This window comes from Clavelina lepadiformis, chromosome 4 (genome assembly GCF_947623445.1).
Source record: "Clavelina lepadiformis chromosome 4, kaClaLepa1.1, whole genome shotgun sequence".
Classification (NCBI taxonomy): domain Eukaryota; kingdom Metazoa; phylum Chordata; class Ascidiacea; order Aplousobranchia; family Clavelinidae; genus Clavelina; species Clavelina lepadiformis.
The window spans coordinates 24,223,763-24,243,270 of record NC_135243.1 but is presented as its reverse complement, the minus strand read 5'-3'; the positions used below and the strand labels follow the sequence as shown (position 1 = coordinate 24,243,270).

General features: G+C 35.5%; 2 protein-coding genes across 2 annotated transcripts in view; both read left to right on the top strand.

Annotated features, from left to right (window-relative positions):
- The window catches only part of LOC143452422 (uncharacterized), a 47,213-nt gene extending 29,724 nt beyond the window's left edge, over window positions 1-17,489 (top strand). The window contains exons 11-23 of the mRNA XM_076953385.1: window positions 615-839; window positions 919-1,281; window positions 1,459-1,590; window positions 2,683-3,013; window positions 3,156-3,226; window positions 4,744-4,884; window positions 5,548-5,642; window positions 6,274-6,334; window positions 11,082-11,306; window positions 11,386-11,748; window positions 11,925-12,056; window positions 16,365-16,695; window positions 16,827-17,489. Coding sequence (XP_076809500.1) covers window positions 615-839; window positions 919-1,281; window positions 1,459-1,590; window positions 2,683-3,013; window positions 3,156-3,226; window positions 4,744-4,884; window positions 5,548-5,642; window positions 6,274-6,334; window positions 11,082-11,306; window positions 11,386-11,748; window positions 11,925-12,056; window positions 16,365-16,695; window positions 16,827-17,052 — 2,696 coding nt within the window. The 3' untranslated portion in view covers window positions 17,053-17,489. The remainder of the gene's footprint in view (window positions 1-614; window positions 840-918; window positions 1,282-1,458; window positions 1,591-2,682; window positions 3,014-3,155; window positions 3,227-4,743; window positions 4,885-5,547; window positions 5,643-6,273; window positions 6,335-11,081; window positions 11,307-11,385; window positions 11,749-11,924; window positions 12,057-16,364; window positions 16,696-16,826) is intronic.
- Window positions 17,490-17,672: 183 nt separating this feature from the next.
- The window catches only part of LOC143451691 (uncharacterized), a 44,533-nt gene continuing 42,697 nt past the window's right edge, over window positions 17,673-19,508 (top strand). The window contains exons 1-3 of the mRNA XM_076952407.1: window positions 17,673-17,814; window positions 18,048-18,188; window positions 18,855-18,949. Of these exons, the coding sequence (XP_076808522.1) occupies window positions 17,673-17,814; window positions 18,048-18,188; window positions 18,855-18,949 (378 nt within the window). The remainder of the gene's footprint in view (window positions 17,815-18,047; window positions 18,189-18,854; window positions 18,950-19,508) is intronic.

Below are 19,508 nucleotides of genomic sequence, written 5' to 3'. Positions count from 1 at the left end.
CATTTGCAAGATTGATCGCTAAACCGACACTTTATGACTAAACAAAGTGGTCCGGATTAACGAGGTCTGACTTATATGAAGGATATGTGATTGCAGGCAATAGACCTGAGGTGACCAAAGTTAAGAAATGCAAGAACCACAATTAGAAAATCAAAAATCTTCCAAAGCCAAAACATTTGCAACGAAAACAATAAACCTAAGAAAGTTATATAATAACAAATGATGCTTTTCGCTCATTTTTTCGAAAACGTTTTAAAGTTATTTATGCGTTTGCAGCTTATCCAATGTGAATGGCAAAAAAGTAACATCACGAAAATTATTTCATTCTGACAACTCTCAAATCCCTATCGACAAGTTTAATCAGTTTCGGCTTACATCCGGGACTTCCCCTAATATAATCCAACTGTTATCTTTAGTTAAGGCCTTGCTTATGACGTCACTGACAATAAAATCGGCCTGTTCAGATAAAAGATAATTTTATTACAGAGATGCAACATGCCTATTTCTCATCGCTGTATAATACACAGCAAAAAATTATATTCAATGCATCAATTTAAAGCAAGGTTAAAAATTGAATATTTGAACCTAAAATTTTTGATTCTTTTTCAATGCAGGGTTGAAAATTATGATTGAAAAAATCTCATCCATAAATGATCTGATTTCAAATCAAAAAATAGACGAAGCACTGACGGTTTGCAAAGATCTAAAATATGCAATGAATTCCACCTTCGTAACCGGTGATGATGCAATCGATATCGGAAATGACATCATCAATCTCATGACGACTCTGATTCGTGAGAAATATTCACCGACAATATTGACACTTCTGTTGCTTGCAGGTGATCTTACTCAAACGTTAAACATTCTTAAGCACTCAACAAACTCAAGTAAGATTACTCAAACTTGTATTGTGCGCAGGTGATCTTCACAAACAGATTGATGATCCTACTGAGAAAGTGAAACTGATGATGAGATGCGCAAATGAATGTCACCGATTTGTAAGGCGATACAACGAAAATCTGCAACGAACCACATATCGTCAATTGATTTCACGCATGACTGACTTCGTTCAATCCATCCACTCAGTGAAAGTCGATGATGAAAAGTTGGCGGCAACATCGAAAGCTTATTGTTGGACGGCCATCGCATTGTGCCATAGTTATCTCGCTGAATACTCGCGCGCAATTGAAGTTCTCCAACTGGCCATCACCACATTGGAATCCACATTCGGCGATGGATGTAGGAAGATGGGGTTGTACTCATTATGCTGCAATAATATAGGTTCGTATGTTATTTGCAACGTCATGACCAAATAGCAATTTATGTTTTAAAATAATAATTAATTCATTGTTGGTTTATGAATTGATGATTATGACGTCATTGTGAATTATGATTGACAATCGAGTTTTTCAATTTTTAAAATATTTTATCGTAATCATTGATTTATAATTTATTTAGGTATTTATTACTACGACAACGACCAACCTGAGAAAGCTGAGACGTTCTACATCAAATCAATTCACACATATCAGGAAGTGGAAGATAGGAACGAGCAATCGAAAATGGAAAATATTCACTTCACAATTAATAGTAAGAAATAAAAATATTTGTTGTCTTTCTTGAACCTTGGATGATGTTGTCATTGATTACATCATAGATATTTACGTAATTGAACCCATACTTCCCATTGAACGTTTCAGGAAATGACATCACTATGACGCAATTAAAATATAAATTCTTACGTTTTGTTAATAGATATAAAATAATAATAAAATATAAATAAAATCTTAGTGTTACGATTATTTTGTCTTAATAACGTCATAACAAACAAATCAAACATGCGACCTGTTAGACTGTTACAATCGCTTGAAAGTGACAATTTTACCTCTGTTTTAAAGATTTCTGTATATCTGTATACATCTTAGTTTAATCGCGCTCAACTTAACTGAATGTCCTCGCACAACACTGCAAACGCTGCAGAAAAGCTAAAGTGGTTGTTTGCTGCTGTATATATGCTATATATATATAACTTATTGGGCATTTTATTTGCTGTTCCTACTGTTTACATCGCACCATTTCAACAAAGTGAGTATCGTACACTGCTGCAGAAAAGTTAAAGTTGTTGTGTTTGCTGAACAATGTGTCAATCGCGCTGCTGGTCGTCACTTTGACATGTCTGACCGCATCGTAAGAACGTGGCGAAAACGCGAAGCTTAACTAGAAACATTACCGAAATCGAACAAAGCAAAACATCTGCTGCTTTCCCACGGTTAGAAACAGAACATTTCAATTGAGTCAGAGAGCGAAAGATTGCTGGAGTTGGAGTCAGCGCTACGGGTCTGTGCATTAAAGCAAATTGCAAAACAGTCTGATGGTGCAGTCAGCAACTTTAAAGCAAGTGTTGGATGGAGTCAATGTTCTCAAAATCGTCATGAACTCTCAATTCGTCGTCGCACCCACATAACCCAGAAACTACCGTCCGATTTCGAACATAAGCTAGGACAATTCCAGTGGCTCATAATCAAACGACGTGCCGAGAAGAAATACGATTTCTCTTAAATTAGAAACGCTGACCAGACCCCGGTGACACATTTGTCCCAGCTATACAAAGTTTTTGAATGAATTACTCTTTATCAATATTAGTTTTGTATAATTGTGACTAAAATTGTTTTTGTTTCTTAGATTTGTGCAACTTGTACCAAAATCATCGAACCATGACGAGGGAAAAAGGAAGTGACGTTTACAACTTCCTTCAAAAACGAATGCACCTGACGGGACTTCCCCGCTTCTGGAACATGTTATCGAGCTTACGATTGATGATTCTTCTCAATCTGGATGGTGACGTCAAATCCATCTGCAATGAACTCGCCACCATGGCAACCAACATATCACCACCAGCTGATCAACGCAATAGCTTATGCATCGATCTCAGAGCAACCGCCAAACTTTTATCATTAAAGAATGATGAAGAATCAGCAAAGTCTTTATTGGATTGTGTGGATAAATTTGAAAAGTAATTTTTCCTGATTTGAATGTAACTTCCACATTACGTCAATATTACGTCATTACTATCATGAAATATGTGTGTGAGTCTTTGATTGTTGTACAAACATATTCAGCGTCAAAACAGTGAAAACAAAAATATATTATTGCAGATCTTCTTCCAAACTTGTCGAATCATCTAAAGGAAATGTGTCACATCACCAGGCAAATGATGACGTCAATAGTAAGAATTTAATTGCAATTGAAACATGATTCATACAACAGCTGATTATTTTTGGTGTTTGCAAAACTTTTGATATAGCTTTAAGTATGTCATGTTCATATACAACTCAAGTTGGCATAAACATTACATTTATGAAGTTGCGTCTGAAATTTTAACCAAGCCACTGACAAAGAAAGGTGGCAAAATCGGGCCAATAATGATGCTTTTAAGCCTCAAAGAACACATTCAGCAGTGAAGAGTAAGTTATAGCTAATATGAACCTGGTTGTTCTAAATTTCCGGGATTACTTGCTATGGCAAAATTGTTGTAAAGTTGCTGCTTAGTGCACATGTAAAACGGGCGTGACACAAGTAACCAGGGGTGATAGCTTAATAAGGCAAGAGGTCAAACAATGTTTAATTTATTCACTTCGTATAAAATTCAAGTATTATCTGGCCGTGGGTGCAGGTTTGGTCAGAAAAACGGCGAGTCCACGTAGCAATCTAGTTCTCTGTGAAGCGAGTTCAAGCACCCGTAGATGGTAGCCTGATAGAACAAGAACACATCTGTTTATTTGAAATGGTTCCTGGGTTTAGTTTTAATCTTTATACTTGACATTGAAACTTAAACTTGACATTGAAACCACGTGGTATGGACTTGCAGCGTCAGTGAGTAGTCGGTAAAATGCAGAGAAGGCTGCATTGGTGGTAGCCTGATAGAACAAGAACACATCTGTTTAATTGAAACGGTTGCTGGGTTTAGTTTTAATCGGTACCTATGACATTCAACGTCTACTAAACGTTCTATTTGACTGAGCATTTTAATGACGTCCTCTCGATAATAAATCATCGTATAAAAAACACATCCGAATATTATATCATGGCATGTGTTTAAAGCATAAAAAGCGAACCCTCCCAACTTTCTGGTTCTCACTGAGGTAAGGAAGGAAACTACAACTGTAGATTTCAAGCTTTGATGTGAAATATATTTTAACATTTTCCACACAAACGGGGCCTTCTTCTGTTCAGTGGTGATACTCCTTAACTCTTAAATCAATATTAAATATTAGGCTAACAACATTTTGTACATGTTATATTTGACATATCCTCGAATATCGGTACTCGAAATAAATTATCATGATAAGCGTGTATCATCGCTTATCGTTAATTTTCAAGTTACCATTTTTAGCTCTTCACGCTGTCACAGAAATAAAACCAAAAAATGAGCCAGCAGATATAGCTGGTGGGACTGCAAGTGATGTTGCTAAAACATCTTCAGGTAAAGGGGGAAAGCTGTTAAAATAAGAAAAATATCTGGGTTAACGCAAATAATAATGAATAAAACAAAGATTATTTTTGCTTGTGCTCTTCCATGAGCATGATGCGCTTAATGTCATGAACATCTTAACATCAACGACTAACATAACGCACAAAATCTTTTCTACAATTTCATCTATTTCTTTACATTAGTTCAGTCACATCCGACATATGCATGTTGACACAGATTTCATCCCTCACTTTAATTTGTTTAACCTACAGAGCAATCTTCCTCAACCTCTGCCACATCCATCCAGGATGAAGTAAATGTAGGTCACTCTACTCTTACATATCGGGAATCCCCAGATGTGAAACAAGGGACATCCCCTGAAAAAAGCGGCTGCGTGACAAATGTTCAAACTGGTATATGATTTATTATCAGTTATATGATTTATACCTATCCATAGCCCTAAGTATTAAAAATGACATTCTTGAAAATTGAAAAAAGTTGACCAAGGTAAACCGATGTCGACACAAAACGTAAAGAAATTGTAAAATATGTATTGATGTCATATAATATACATACTTTGATGCCAGTATGCATACTTGGAATATTTTCTATTAATTTCATGAAATAACAGAGTATGTCAAGTTAGTAAAACTTATATAACAAGTACCATTTTTACTGTGTGTGATTAACATGAGCAGTTTTCATGATCTTGCCAACTATGTTCTTATTAAATTCACTTCCAGTTGCTCTGACTGTCACAGAATTAAAGCCGGAACAAGAACGCGTAAACATGAACGCCTAAACACTTATGATTTCATTGTTTATTTTGTTCTTAATCTTATTTCTAGCAGTCGAGACTGTCATAGAAACAATGCCAGTAAAAAAGCCAGCAATTGATAAGTGAATGGCGTACACGAAGGATATGTGATTGCAGGCCATAGACCTGAGGTGGCCAAAGTTAAGAAATGCAAGAACCACATTTAGAAAATGAAAACTGTTCCAAAGCCAAAACATTACACTTTGTACTATTTCTTTGTTTTATTCTTACGTCAGCTTATTCTGAAATTTATTTACAGCTGCTCCTGACAGTGTGCTAACAAGAAAGGAACCAGCAGCAGGTCCATGCAAAGTTGATGTGAGCTTCACTGATGAGTCAGAAATTAAAATCAAAGTTAGAAAATTTACTTTTAAAACGTTTTATTGAATTAAATGTTGGATTTTTAGTCAAATGCCGCAGATAATCTAATTGTTTTAAACGTAAACAGAAATGCATAAATATATGCTAATCACCTCAGTTTCATGCAACTGGTGACTGAACACACATGGAACAAACTCTAGAGCACACATTTGGGGATTAACACTATGTCATTTAGCGCACAATCACAGTATAATTAAGTAGCAAAGAGTAGGCCAACAACATTAAGTTAGGCATATGATTAACTACTATTTGCGGCGTCTTGTTTTGGTATAGTTTTATAAAGAATTCTTGCCACAAAGTTAACTGCCAATGTTGTAAAGTTATCATCTTAAACTAACATGAGTTTGTTTAGTTGAAAAGTACGAATGTAGACAAACAAAACAAAAGACTAGAAAATAGGCTGAGTAAATATTCTTCGCTTCAATGACTTGACTGCAAATTGTTAATTAACAATTGAGAACAAAACATGCCAAGTATGGCACAGCAAAAGAAACTAACGTCAAAACGAGTAACATGCGTTGCATGTACATTGTAGAATGCATAATGAAAAATGAACTTATATAACATCGTAAGATCGACATTAACTAGAACTATTGTGTTCCAGCATCTTTTAGATTCTACAAACACTGAGAGTGCAAAGAAAAGCAAGACGTTTGTTGATGAAGGTGAGAATAATTTTGAAAAGTTGAATTTCTATTGAAGTGCTTTAAATTATAATGTATCCTAAAAAGCTTGACAGATTTGTATAAGAAATTAAAACATGTTTGCTATGGCCAAAAACGAGAAAAGCTTTAAGGTCAAAGTTTTAAATAATATGGAATTCGGCTATTACTTATGTTGAACTAATTTTTAATAAATTAAATTTAACTAAATTTATTCAAAACTCTTAATTCACTCAAGCCATTCAAAATACCGGTAAATAGCACAACAAATGATTTTCATACCTTCTCCTTGAATAAGTAGTTTTGTTTGTAATGTTTGAACTTTTGTTAATTTTATTTTTTTGACTATCGTATTAAGGTTTATTATGACATTTTTTTGAATCCAATAAAACATTTTTTAATGTCAGTTATACCACACATATAAGCCCCCCTCACATTTTTCTAATGTGACAAACGTTTTCCATCATTGAGAAGTTACCTGTTTACCAACTTTATTAAGTTTGGTGCAATGACGTCCTCATTTGTCACTGCTGCTAAAAAGTTCCACTCTGTTGTAAATGCTCGTATTTGACAATTATCACGAGACGAACCGCACAAGGCATGTCTAATTTTACTTTTTTTTTGTTCCAAGAAAGCAAAGAAGCAACGGCTTCAAATAGCAGGTGTGTAGCATTTGCATTGACACCATTGCACCAAGTTAAGGGTCGACAGATAAATAAGCTTTTATGCGTAAATCCATCACCTGTCAATCAATTGTAAGCAGTAGGCTAAGGGCTGTGTTAGGCAAAGCTATTGCCGACTCTGTGATGATGTTGTAGCACCTGGCTTGTTGTAATGCAACCCGTGTTCGAAACCTATTCCACTTTCATTGTAATGCCTTTGAATAAGGTATGAATTACCTTATTTAAGGGCTTTGCTTGTTTCACATTGCAACTTTGTTGCAAATAACGTCAAAAAAATTTTTGTTTCTGTTTTCTCGTCTATATAATAAACTATGAATTATTATTCCTACATCACTTTGTTTCACTCTGAATGTGGGGTTTTGAAAAGTCTGAAACATGTTAGTGTTTTTTTGTGTAATAAATTATTATTATGGATATCTCTGCTGTAGTTCTATTAATTACAGTCAGTTTGATATAAAGTTTGAATGAGTGGTTTGTCTTATTAAGTTATATTATATTGTCTTATTGATAAGATGTTTTGGAGGAAATAAAATACAATAAAGCAGATGTGGCTTTATATTGTATCATTTTGCACTTTTCTTTGATATATAATTAGCATATATTCTATATTTAGTGGGACTTCACGCAATATACATATCTTCTTAAATACACCTATGCACTCTTACTGTATATTAACACCAAAACGATGCAGTAATCCATATACAGTCGAATCCGCTTAATTCAGACACCGGATAACCCGGACAACCGCTTTATTCGGCCAAAATGTTCGGAAACGGAACAAAAGTAAAAATTGAACGTAAAAAAACTCCCGTTAATTCGGACAATTCTCCGCTTAATTCGGACACAGGTTCGCAATTCCTATCGTTAGGTTATGACTAGGGCAACCAGTTTTTTGACCTAAAAAGTTTAAATTTTGACCTTAAAATTTGCAAATTTTGACCTTGTTTTGACCTAAATAGTTTAAATTTTGACCTTATTTTGAAAAACGCTATACTGATAGTCTCTAGACTGTCTCCAGCAACTTTCTAATCTAAAGCTGCATTTAAAATTGACAAAACGCTTTTCTAGTGTTGACTTTTTTTCGTTTCTGCGTATTAAGATTGACAACTTGTAGTTGTAGTTTCAAATGCAATGCCTTCACATCGTGGCGTCACCAGACGCGCTGAAAGGCCTTCCCTCTCTTTGTGGCTTTGGTTCTAAGTATAATTTGGGGCACTGGAATTGTTTGCGGTACAAGAAAAGAGAAAAACGGAAGAATAATATTACAAAATGGTTACAAAATTACAAGTTTAATAGATTTTGACCTAAAAAGAAGACCTAAAGAAACAATTTGACCGTATTTTGACCTAACGTAACATTTTGACTTTATCTGACCTAATAACTTCTATACCACACGTCGTACAAAGCTGAAATTTGTTTTGTGCTTGTTTCATAGCATTCTGAGCAGGTTAAAAAAAATTGACCATATTGACTTTTGGTTGCCCTAGTTGAAGTCATATTTTTTTCTATGCATCAGTAAGTCGTGAAATCAATTTTAACGCAAAAACCGCATCCCTATGAGGTACATTAAGAAAGTTATGAAGTTATATAAAGTCATATTTTCCTGGTTAGGTCATAAATCAGCTTTTTAAGTTATATAGTCATATTTTTGAGTTATAAAGTCATATCGTTGTATACTTTAAATAAAAAGTACCAATTTAAGCGGTGAAGCAATTAAAGCACTAAGAAAGTAAGGCAATTTCTGATTGAACAAAGGTAAACTGTAGGATTAGCCTACATAACACTTACAGTCACAGACCTATATTTTATGAGGTCACACATTGCATTATGAGGTCACACATTGCATTGTGTTGCAACACAATCTGTTCTACTTCTGTGCATTGAAGTGGGACGTCATGTGAAGTTCAGTCAGTGGGTAGGCAAGCTAAAAAGCTCAACCTTGGTCTACTTATATACAAATACAGTACAACTAGTAGCAAACTGAAGAATATAACAGTTAAATATATACAGAGACTTAGACATAGAGAGAATATCTGGTTCAGCATGCCAAAAGTGAAAGAATCAAATGCAGCGAAAGTCAAAGCGATTGTAAATGAATTTAAGGACTTCACAATCTCCCCTACAGAGAAACTGTTCTGTCAGGTATGCAGTTGCATTGTGAAGCATGAGAAACGTTTTTTTGTTGAACAGCATCTTGCAACACTCAAGCATAAGAAAGCGATTGAAGCAAGAACGACCCGCTCCTCAGCTCTGCAACAAGCATTCATTCACCCGGTGCAACTAAACGATTTTACCAGTCAACTTGTTCGGGCATTTGCGTCAAGTGACATTCCATTGGTAAAAGTACAACATCCATCAACTAGAAAGCTGTTTGTAAATTTGGGAAAAACTGTACCCTCTGAATCAGCCTGTCGCCAAAAAGTATTTGAATTGAGTGAAGCAGACAATCAAAAACTGCTGGATAAATTGAGTGAAAAAGAATTGTTTTTTGTGATGGATGAAACAGATTTAAGAGGCAAAAAATTTCTGCACACGCTTTGTGGTACACTGGACAAGCCTGAATCTTGTTTTCTGGTTAAATGCTCTGTGCTAGACAGATCGCTACAAAGACAAGACATTTGACCAGTGCTTTATGCAAAACTGCAGAAGTGTCAACTGTCAACCCACATCAGCGTCTGTGGAGCGCTCATTTTCCTTACTAAAGTCATTTTTACGTCCAAATCGTAACTTCAAAGACTCTAACATTGCACACTACATGAAACTGTACTACAACAGTGGTTTAAAATAAAAATGGATGTGTATTACTGTTATGTTGCGTATGTTTTACTCTTTAGTTCCGTGAGTGACGTTGTTCGCATGTAAAAATACACGATTTTCACATAAAGTCATATGAAGTCATATTTTCCAAAAAATAAAGTGATATTATTGATTTTTTAAGGTCATGTAAAAATGGCCCTAGTTATGACACAATAAACAGTACTTCGTTCGTTTTAACACAAGATGCAATTGCGTTATGAGTGATTATGGTGAAACAATGACGAATGATGCAGTAACAATCAACAATGAACTCATATAAGGCCGTGCCACTTCATAGTCGCTTTTACTTCGATACAATTGCGTCCATCTTGTAGAACAGAATGGTACAGAAAAGTTTAGCAGAAAAAGTGACATTGCTCACTAAAGTAAACGAAGAAAAAAATAGAGGCTTCCTTGACAGTTCGGCAGTTAGCTGCGTTACTCTACTATTTTAACCCTATGTGTGTGTGTTACACAGTAATATACAGTATTTGTTGAATCGTTTGGTATCGAAATACTGTACAATACAACTAACCTGAAGGTATAACTCTTGTGCGTTTTATGTGATCAGTGCCAATTACTGCAGTATAGCGCAGCTGCAATTCATTTATTACGCAACAGTACAGTATTTTAAATGCGTTGTCTGCCTTTACGCATGACCATGAAACGAACAATTAATTTTCCGCTTAATTCGGACAAAGCCGTTTCTTCGCTTAATTCGGCCAAAAGTGAGCGGAACCAAAGTGTCTGAATTAAGCGGAGTCGACTGTACTTTGCATCACGCATAAAGCAAAATAAAAAAGTATAGGTAAATATAATTTAAACCAGACATAATGACTTGTACAAATCAAAGCACCAAACAAAACTCTGCTTTTAACGATGAAGAATAGGCTCATGTTGTTTTTTTGTAAATAATTTTGCACTTATAAAAAGTGTAAGGCAAATTTTGCTGATATTATTAATGTTAGTAATTAGTGTTCTCATCGTATCTACTGGATAATATATAATCAAAGTCGAGAAGTCGAAAAAAAATATCTAAGTAATTGCAAATAATGAATAAAAAGAGACATTATCTTAACAAGCGATAAACGATGGATAAATAAAACCTATTTATTACGTCACTAACAATCATGTTGATTCACTCTGTTCAAGGATAATTCTGCCACAGAGATGTGACAAGCATATTCCTCATCGCTGTATAATACAGAGAAGATTATGTTTGATGCATCAATATTAAAGCAGGGTTAAAAATTGACTCCTTTTCAATGCAGGTTTGGAAATTATGAGTGAAAAAATCTCATCCATAAATGATTTGATTTCGAAGCAAAAAATAGACGAAGCACTGACGGTTTGTGAAAGTTTAATTTCCACGATCAAGAGCACTTCTGTAACTGGAAAATACGCATTCGATATCGGAAATGACATCATTAATCTCATGTCGACTCTGAGTCGTGCGAAATATTCACCGACAATATTGACACTTCTGTTGCTTGCAGGTGATCTTACTCAAACGTTAAACATTCTCAAGCACTCAACAAACTCAAGTAAGATTACTCAAACTTGTATTGTGCGCAGGTGATCTTCACAAACAGATTGATTATCCTACTGAGAAAGTGAAACTGATGGAGAGATGCGCATTTGAATGTTACAGATTTGTAGTGCGATACGACAAAAATCTGCAACGAACCAAATATCGTCATGTGATTTCACGGATGACTGTCTTCGTTCAATCCATCCAATCAGTGAAAGTCAATGATGAAAAGTTGGCGGCAACATCGAAAGCTGAATGTTGGATGACCATCGCATTGTGCCATAGACATCTTGCTGAATATTCACTCGCAATCGAAGTTCTTCAACTGGCCATCACCACATTGGAATCCACATTCGGCGATGGATGTAGGAAGATGTGGTTGTACTCAATATGCTGCAATAATATAGGTTCGTATGTTAATTTACAACGTCGTGACCAAATAGCAATTTATGTTTTAAAATAATAATTAATTCATTGTTGGTTTATGAATTGATGATTATGACGTCATTGTTAATTATGATTGACAACCGAGGTTTTAATTTTAAAATATTTTATCGTAATCATTGATTTATAATTTATTTAGGTATTTGTTACTACGACAACGACCAACCTGAGAAAGCTGAGACGTTCTACATCAAATCATTTCACACAAGGCAGGAAGTGGAAGATGAGAGCGAGCAATCGAAAATGGAAAAGATTCACCTCACAATTATTAGTAAGAAATAAAAATATTTGTTGTCTTTGTTTAACCTTGGATGATGTTGTCATTGATTACGTCATAGATATTTACGTAATTGAACCCATACTTCCCATTGAACGTTTTAGGAAATGACATCACTATGACGCAATTAAAATATAAATTCTTATGTTTTGTTAATAGATATAAAATAATAATAAAATATAAATAAAATCTTAGTGTTACGATTATCTTGTCTTAGTAACGTCATAACAAACAAATCAAACATGCGACCTGTTAGACTGTTACAATCGCTTGAAAGTGACAATTTTACCTCTGTTTTAAAGATTTCTGTATATCTGTATACATCTTAGTTTAATCGCGCTCAACTTAACTGAATGTCCTCGCACAACACTGCAAACGCTGCAGAAAAGCTAAAGTGGTTGTTTGCTGTTGTATATATGCTGTATATATATAACTTATTGGGCATTTTATTTGCTGTTCCTACTGTTTACTTCGCACCATTTCAACAAAGTGAGTATCGTACACTGCTGCAGAAAATTTAAAGTTGTTTGTTTGCTGAACAACATGTCATTCGCGCTGCTGGTCGTCACTTTGACATGTCTGACCGAATCGTAAGAACGTGGCAAAAACGCGAAGCTTAACTAGAAACGTTACCGAAATCGAACAAAGCAAAGCATCTGCTGCTTTCCCACGGTTAGAAACAGAACATTTCAATTGAGTCAGAGAACGAAGGATTGCTGGAGTTGGAGTCAGCACTACGGGTCTGTGCATTAAAGCAAATTGCAAAATAATCTGATGGTGCAGTCAGCAACTTTAAAGCAAGTGTTGGATGGAGTCAGGGTTCTCTAAAACGTCATGAACTCTCAATTCGTTGTTGCACCCACATAGCCCAGAATCTACTGTCCAATTTCGAACATAAGCTAGGACAATTCCAGCGACAATTCCATTCCTTTGCTAGTCAAATGACGTGCCGAGAAGAAATACGATTTCTTTCAAATTGGAAACGCTGACCAGACCCCGGTGACCTTCGATATTCCGCATCAACCAACACTCGATTTCAAGGGTGGAAAATTTGTCCACATAAGAACGACAGGCAATGAAAAAAATCATTTTACTGTGATGCTTCCGGTAACTGGTGATGGCGCAAAACTGCCACCTTGTGTTGTTTTCAAGCGGAAAACCGAAAGAGAAGCTACCAACCGGCATTGAGGTACGAGTGAACGAAAACGGTGGTTCGATCCCAGTCTAACACGTGATTGGATTGAAACCGTTTGAGCAGACGACCAGGAGGGCTACGTAAGCAACGATCGTTGAAAACACTGGTCAACAAAATTTTTGTTGCATTTCTACCAACACTTGTTCTTACCTAATGTGGGGGCGCTGAATCCGAATCTGACCTTAGTTTTTTTCTGCAAGGTCTAGATTTTTTGCAAATTGCGATTTTTTATTTTTTATTTACTCAATTCAAATTTTCTGAAAATTACACGATTTGTCAAATGACGTTCTTGCTTATAGTCGAATAACCAACCTCAAAACAAAAATAGGTTCCCAGAAATTATTGTGTTACCACTAGCATTTGTATTTACAGACAATTAGGCACCAAATGTTTGAAAAAATGTAACAAAGAACATTTTTGCTGGTAAAATACATGTAATAAGCGATTTTTTTTTTGCAAAATGACATTAAAAAGAATGCTGGCAATCCAATAACTTCTGAGTTTGTACTTTTTTTGAGTTTGCTGCTTTAATTTTATCATTTGACAAAGCAGGAAAAGTGTAAGGAAGATGATGAAAGGACTCGTTGTCAGGATTTAGAACTTTAACAAACTGTGTTATGAGACCTAGTTTGATGTGCAAGGGCGGAAAAACAATTTTGTCTCTGCTTACGATTGGGTTGTGTGTTACATTAGGCATGCCAACTTGAAATGTTTCACGTAAGGGCCGCTCCTTCTGTGTCCAATGTTTTTCACGTGCTCTGCTGTCCCACATGCATAGATAACATAGAAATTTAGTGTATCCTTTTTGCTGACCTAGGAGAAAACTAACCATTTTGAGGTTAACACAAATGATCCAGTTGTGCTCATGTTATCTGAGCAAATCCATAACAATTCTGATGTCATCATGCCGTTTCTTTAAGACAGTGGAGTGACCAACTGGAACAGCTTCATAAACATTTCCATTGTGTAAAAGGACACACTTGATGCTGCGCTTGGAACTGTCCAAAAACAATCGCCATTGTTCTGTATCATACGAGGAGATACCCAGTTGTTCGAGAAGACCATTTATATCGTTACAATATACCAGCATATTTTCCTCTGAAAAATAGGGAAGAAAGAGTTCTTCTTATTTTCGAAAAAAGGAAACCTTTACAGATTAATCTAGAACCTGCTTTTCCTTGAGTCTGGAGACTAAGAGCTGAGCCTCTTGCTTGGAAAAATCTAAATCACGTACTAAGTCATTCAGTTCTGATTGATTAAACTGCTGAACAGCTACTCTGGTTTCACCAGAAGAGTGTTCAGATTCTGTATCTGTTCTTTTATACTCCATTTCCATAACCTCTTCCCTTTCCGATTCAGTTTCATCATCTTCAGAAAATGTAAAACCACTAAAGACTGGAGGAGGGAATCTATCAGAGTGCGGAACAGGTCGTATAGCTGATGGTATACTTGGATAAAAAAGCATTTGTCGGCTCATCCTGCCAACACCTTTCATATTTACCATGCAAAAGTAGCAGTCAGTCGTGTGATCTTGGGGTTCACGCCACACCATTGGAATCCAAAAAGGCAGACTCTTCCGCTTTCCTTTTGTTCAGTCTCTGAGCATTTCTTCGCAGTTATGGCACACAATATGTGGAGACCATTTCTTATCTTGATCGCCAAGATGGATGCCAAAGTAAGCTTTGTAGGCAGGCTTCACGAACGATGTTATATTTCATCTTTGACGAAAAAAGCGTGTACACAACACTGATATAACAAAATGAATCAGGTTTATTTTTGCATTTACGAGTGTAAAATAGAGCTTATAACCTATCCTACAGCATCTGTCCGCAATACCTCACTATAATCAAACTGCTTAGCTTCTTCAAACGCCCTTAAACAGCAATAGGCTACAACTTAAAAGAGCTGAAAGCTTCTATCTGAAACACTGGTACTGTACCATACAGACAGCGCACACTAAATATGAGCCAGAAACGAAAAAATTTGAATTTTCGATTGCATAAAAACTAGAGCATGCATAAAGAAACTGATTGCAGATTTGAAATCAGCATCCCAAGATTGTGTAGAATCAGTTAAAAAATCTCATGCAACAAAAAATAAAAAAAAATTTGTTGACCAGTGAAATCGATCGTTGAAAGCAACGATCAAAGAAAGCAACGATCGTTGCTTGTTTTGCTTCCGATGCCACCGATAAATATAATTATTCCCGGGGACATGACAAGTATGCTACAACCACAGGACGTTAGTTTAAACAAACCTTTTAAGTCGAAATTGCGTGAACAGTGGAATCGGTGGATAGCGGAAGGCCAAAAAAGTATTACAAAGAATGGCCCAATTCGTCGGCCTACAATCACAGAAATTTGTCAGTGGATTAAGGATGCATGGCAATGTATACCTGAAGATATGATGGCATCATTATTTAAAAAAAGCTGCTTAACAAATGCTCTAGATGGCACCGAAGATCACCTAATCTACGAAGACAATGACTGCTTTAATGATTGCGCTGACACCGAAAGTGAATTAAACATCGTGTGTGCAGGCGATGCTGACAAAGATATTTTAACATCTATTTTTGAAGCAAGCGATGAAGATAGCGAATTTATAGATTTTTGGGTCCACGAGTTATTTCTTTCTATTTTTTTATCTCTATAGTAAATATTTCTGTATCTTATGATGTCACCTTTGTTACTTATCTGAATGCCCTTGCACAACACATGTTATGACGTACCAGGCTCAGATGGGAAGTATCTGGAGAAATTGCCACTAATTTGCAGTCAACAACGAGATAATCTTTACTTGTGCCAATAACCTGAATGATTTCTGACTGTAGCGATCTTTATCTCGCGAGTAAACTTTGTTCTTATTGCACGTGATCAGTTATTTATTATGGAAAATGACAGGCACCATGTCTATATGTGTGTTTAATTGTTACAAGTTTTTGTATTTTTAATTCGACTAAACTATCTGTTTAATTTTCAGTTGTTACGTCAGAATATATTCATTGTGACGTCAACATGCGTTTGGACACATTTGTCCCAGCTATACAAGCTTTTGGATAAATTACTTTTTATCAATATTAGTTTTGTATAATTGTTTTTGTTTCTTAGATTTGTGCAACTTGTACCAAAATCATCAAACCATGACGAGGGAGAAAGGAAGTGACGTTTACAACTTTCTTCAAAAACAAAAGCACCTGACGGGACTTCCCCGCTTCAGGAACTTGTTATCAAGCTTACGATTGATGATTCTTCTCAATCTGGATGGTGACGTCAAATCCATCTGCAATGAACTCGTCACCATGGCAACCAACATATCACCACCAGCTGATCAACGCAATAGATTATGTTTTAGTCTCAGAGCAACCGCCAAACTTTTATCACCAGAGAATGATGAAGAATCAGCAAAGTCTTTATTGGATTGTGCGGATAAATTTGAAAAGTAATTTTTCCTGGTTTGAATGTAACTTCCACGTTACGTCATTATTATCATAAAATATATGTGTGAGTCTTTGATTGTTGTACAAACATATTCAGCGTCAAAACAGTGAAAACAAAAATATATTATTGCAGATCTTCTTCCAAAGTTGTCGAATCATCTAAAGGAAATGTGTCACATCACCAGGCAAATGATGACGTCAATAGTAAGAATTTAATTGCAATTGAAACATGTTTCATACAACAGCTAATTATTTTTGGTGTTTGCAAAACTTTTGATATAGCTTTAAGTATGTCATGTCCGTATACAACTCAAGTTGGCATAAACATTACATTTATGAAGTTGTGTCTGAAATTTTAACCAAGCCACTAACAAAGAAAGGTGGCAAAATCGGGCCAATGATGATGCTTTTAAGCGTCAAAGAACACATTCAGCAGTGAAGAGTAAGTTATAGCTAATATGAACCTGGTTGTTCTAAATTTCCGGGATTACTTGCTATGGCAAAATTGTTGTAAAGTTGCTGCTTAGTGCACATGTAAAACGGGCGTGACACAAGTAACCAGGGGTGATAGCTTAATAAGGCAAGAGGTCAAACAATGTTTAATTTATTCACTTCGTATAAAATTCAAGAATTATCTGGCCGTGGGTGCAGGTTTGGTCAGAAAATTGACGAGCCCACGTAGCAATCTAGTTCTCTGTGAAGCGAGATCAAGCACCCGTAGATGGTAGCCTGATAGAACAAGAACACATCTGTTTATTTGAAATGGTTCCTGGGTTTAGTTTTAATCCTTATACTTGACATTCAATGTCTACTAAACGTTCTACTTGACTGAGCATTTTAATGATGTCGTCTCAATAATAAATCACTGATAAAATTCATCCGAATATCATATCAGGGCGTGCGTGTGTTTTAAGCATAAAAAGCGAACCCTCCCAACCATCTGGTTCTCATTGAGGTAAGATACTCGAAATAAATTATCATGATAAGCGTGTATCACCGCTTATCGTTATTTTTCAAGTTACCATTTTTAGCTCTTCATGCTGTCACAGAAATAAAACCAAAAAATGAGCAAGCAGATATAGCTGGTGGGACCGCAAGTGATGTTGCTAAAACATCTTCAGGTAAAGGGGGAAAGCTGTTAAAATAAGAAAAGTATCTGGGTTAACGCAAATAATAATGAATAAAAAAAAAAGTTTTTCTTGTGCTCTTCCATGAGCATGATGCGCTTAACGTCATATAACCCACAATATCTTTTCTACAATTTCATCTATTACTTCACATTTGTTCAGTTACATGCTACATATGCATGTTGACACAGATTTCCATCCCTAACTTTAATTTGTTTCACCAACAGAGCAATCTTCCTCAACCTCTGCCACATCCATCCAAGATGAAATAAACGCAGGTTCCCCTACTCTCACAACCCGGGAATCCCCAGGTGTAAAACAAGGGACATCCCCTGAAAAAAGCGGCTTCATGACAAATGTTCAAACTGGTATATATGATTTATTATCAGTTATATGATTTATACCTATCCATAGCCCTAAGTATTAAAAATGACATTTTTGAAAATTGAAAAAAGTTGACCGAGGTAAACTGATGTCAACACAAAACGTAGATAAGTTGTAAAAATATGTATTGATGTCATATAATATACATACTTTGATGCCAGTATATATACTTGGAATATTTTTTGTTAATTTCATAAAATAATTGAGTATGTCAAGTTAGTAAAACTTATTTAACAAGTACCATTTTTACTGTGTGTGATTAACATGAGCAGTTTTCATGATCTTGCCAACTGTGTTCTTACTAAAATCACTTCCAGTTGTTCTGACTGTCACAGAATTAAAGCCGGAACAAGAAAGCATAAACATGAACGCCTTAACACTTATGATTTCATTGTTTATTTTGTTCTTAATCTTATTTCTAGCTGTCGAGACTGTCATTGAAACAATGTCAGTAAAAAAACCAGCAGTTGATAAATGAATGGCATACACGAAGGATATGTGATTGCAGGCAATAGACCTGAGGTGGCCAAAGTTAAGAAATGCAAGAACCACAATTACAAAATGAAAACTCTTCCTAAGCCAAAACATTACACTTTGTACTATTTCTATGTTTTATTCTTACGTCAGCTTATTCTGAAATTTATTTACAGCTGCTCCTGACAGGATGCTAACAAGAAAGGAACCAGCAGCAGGTCCATGCAAAGTTGATGTGAGCTTCACTGATGAGTCAGAAATTAAAATCAAAGTAAGAAAATTTACTTTTAAAACGTTTTATTGAATTAAATGTTGAATTTTTAGTCAAATGCCGCAGAAAATATAATTGTTTTTAAACGTAAACAGAAATACATAAATATACGCTAATCACCTCAGACCCATGCAACTGGTGACCGAACACACATGGAAACAAACTCTAGTGCACACATTTGGGGATTAACACTATGTCATTTTGCGCACAATCACAGTATAATTAAGTAGCAGAGAGTAGGCCAACAACATTAAGTTAGGCATATGATTAACTTCTATTTGCGGCGTCTTGTTTTCATATAATTTTATAAAAAATTCATGCCACAAAGTTAACTGCCAATGTTGTAAAGTCATCATCTCAAACTAACATGAGTTTGTTTAGTTCAAAAGTACGAATGTAGACAAACAAAACAAAAGAAAGAAAAAGGCCGAGTAAATATTTTTCGCTTCAATGACTTGACTGCAAATTGTTAACTAACATTTGAGAACAAAACATTCTAAGTCACTGCAAACGAAATTAACTTTGAAAGTCAAAACGAGTAACATGCGTTGCATGTAGA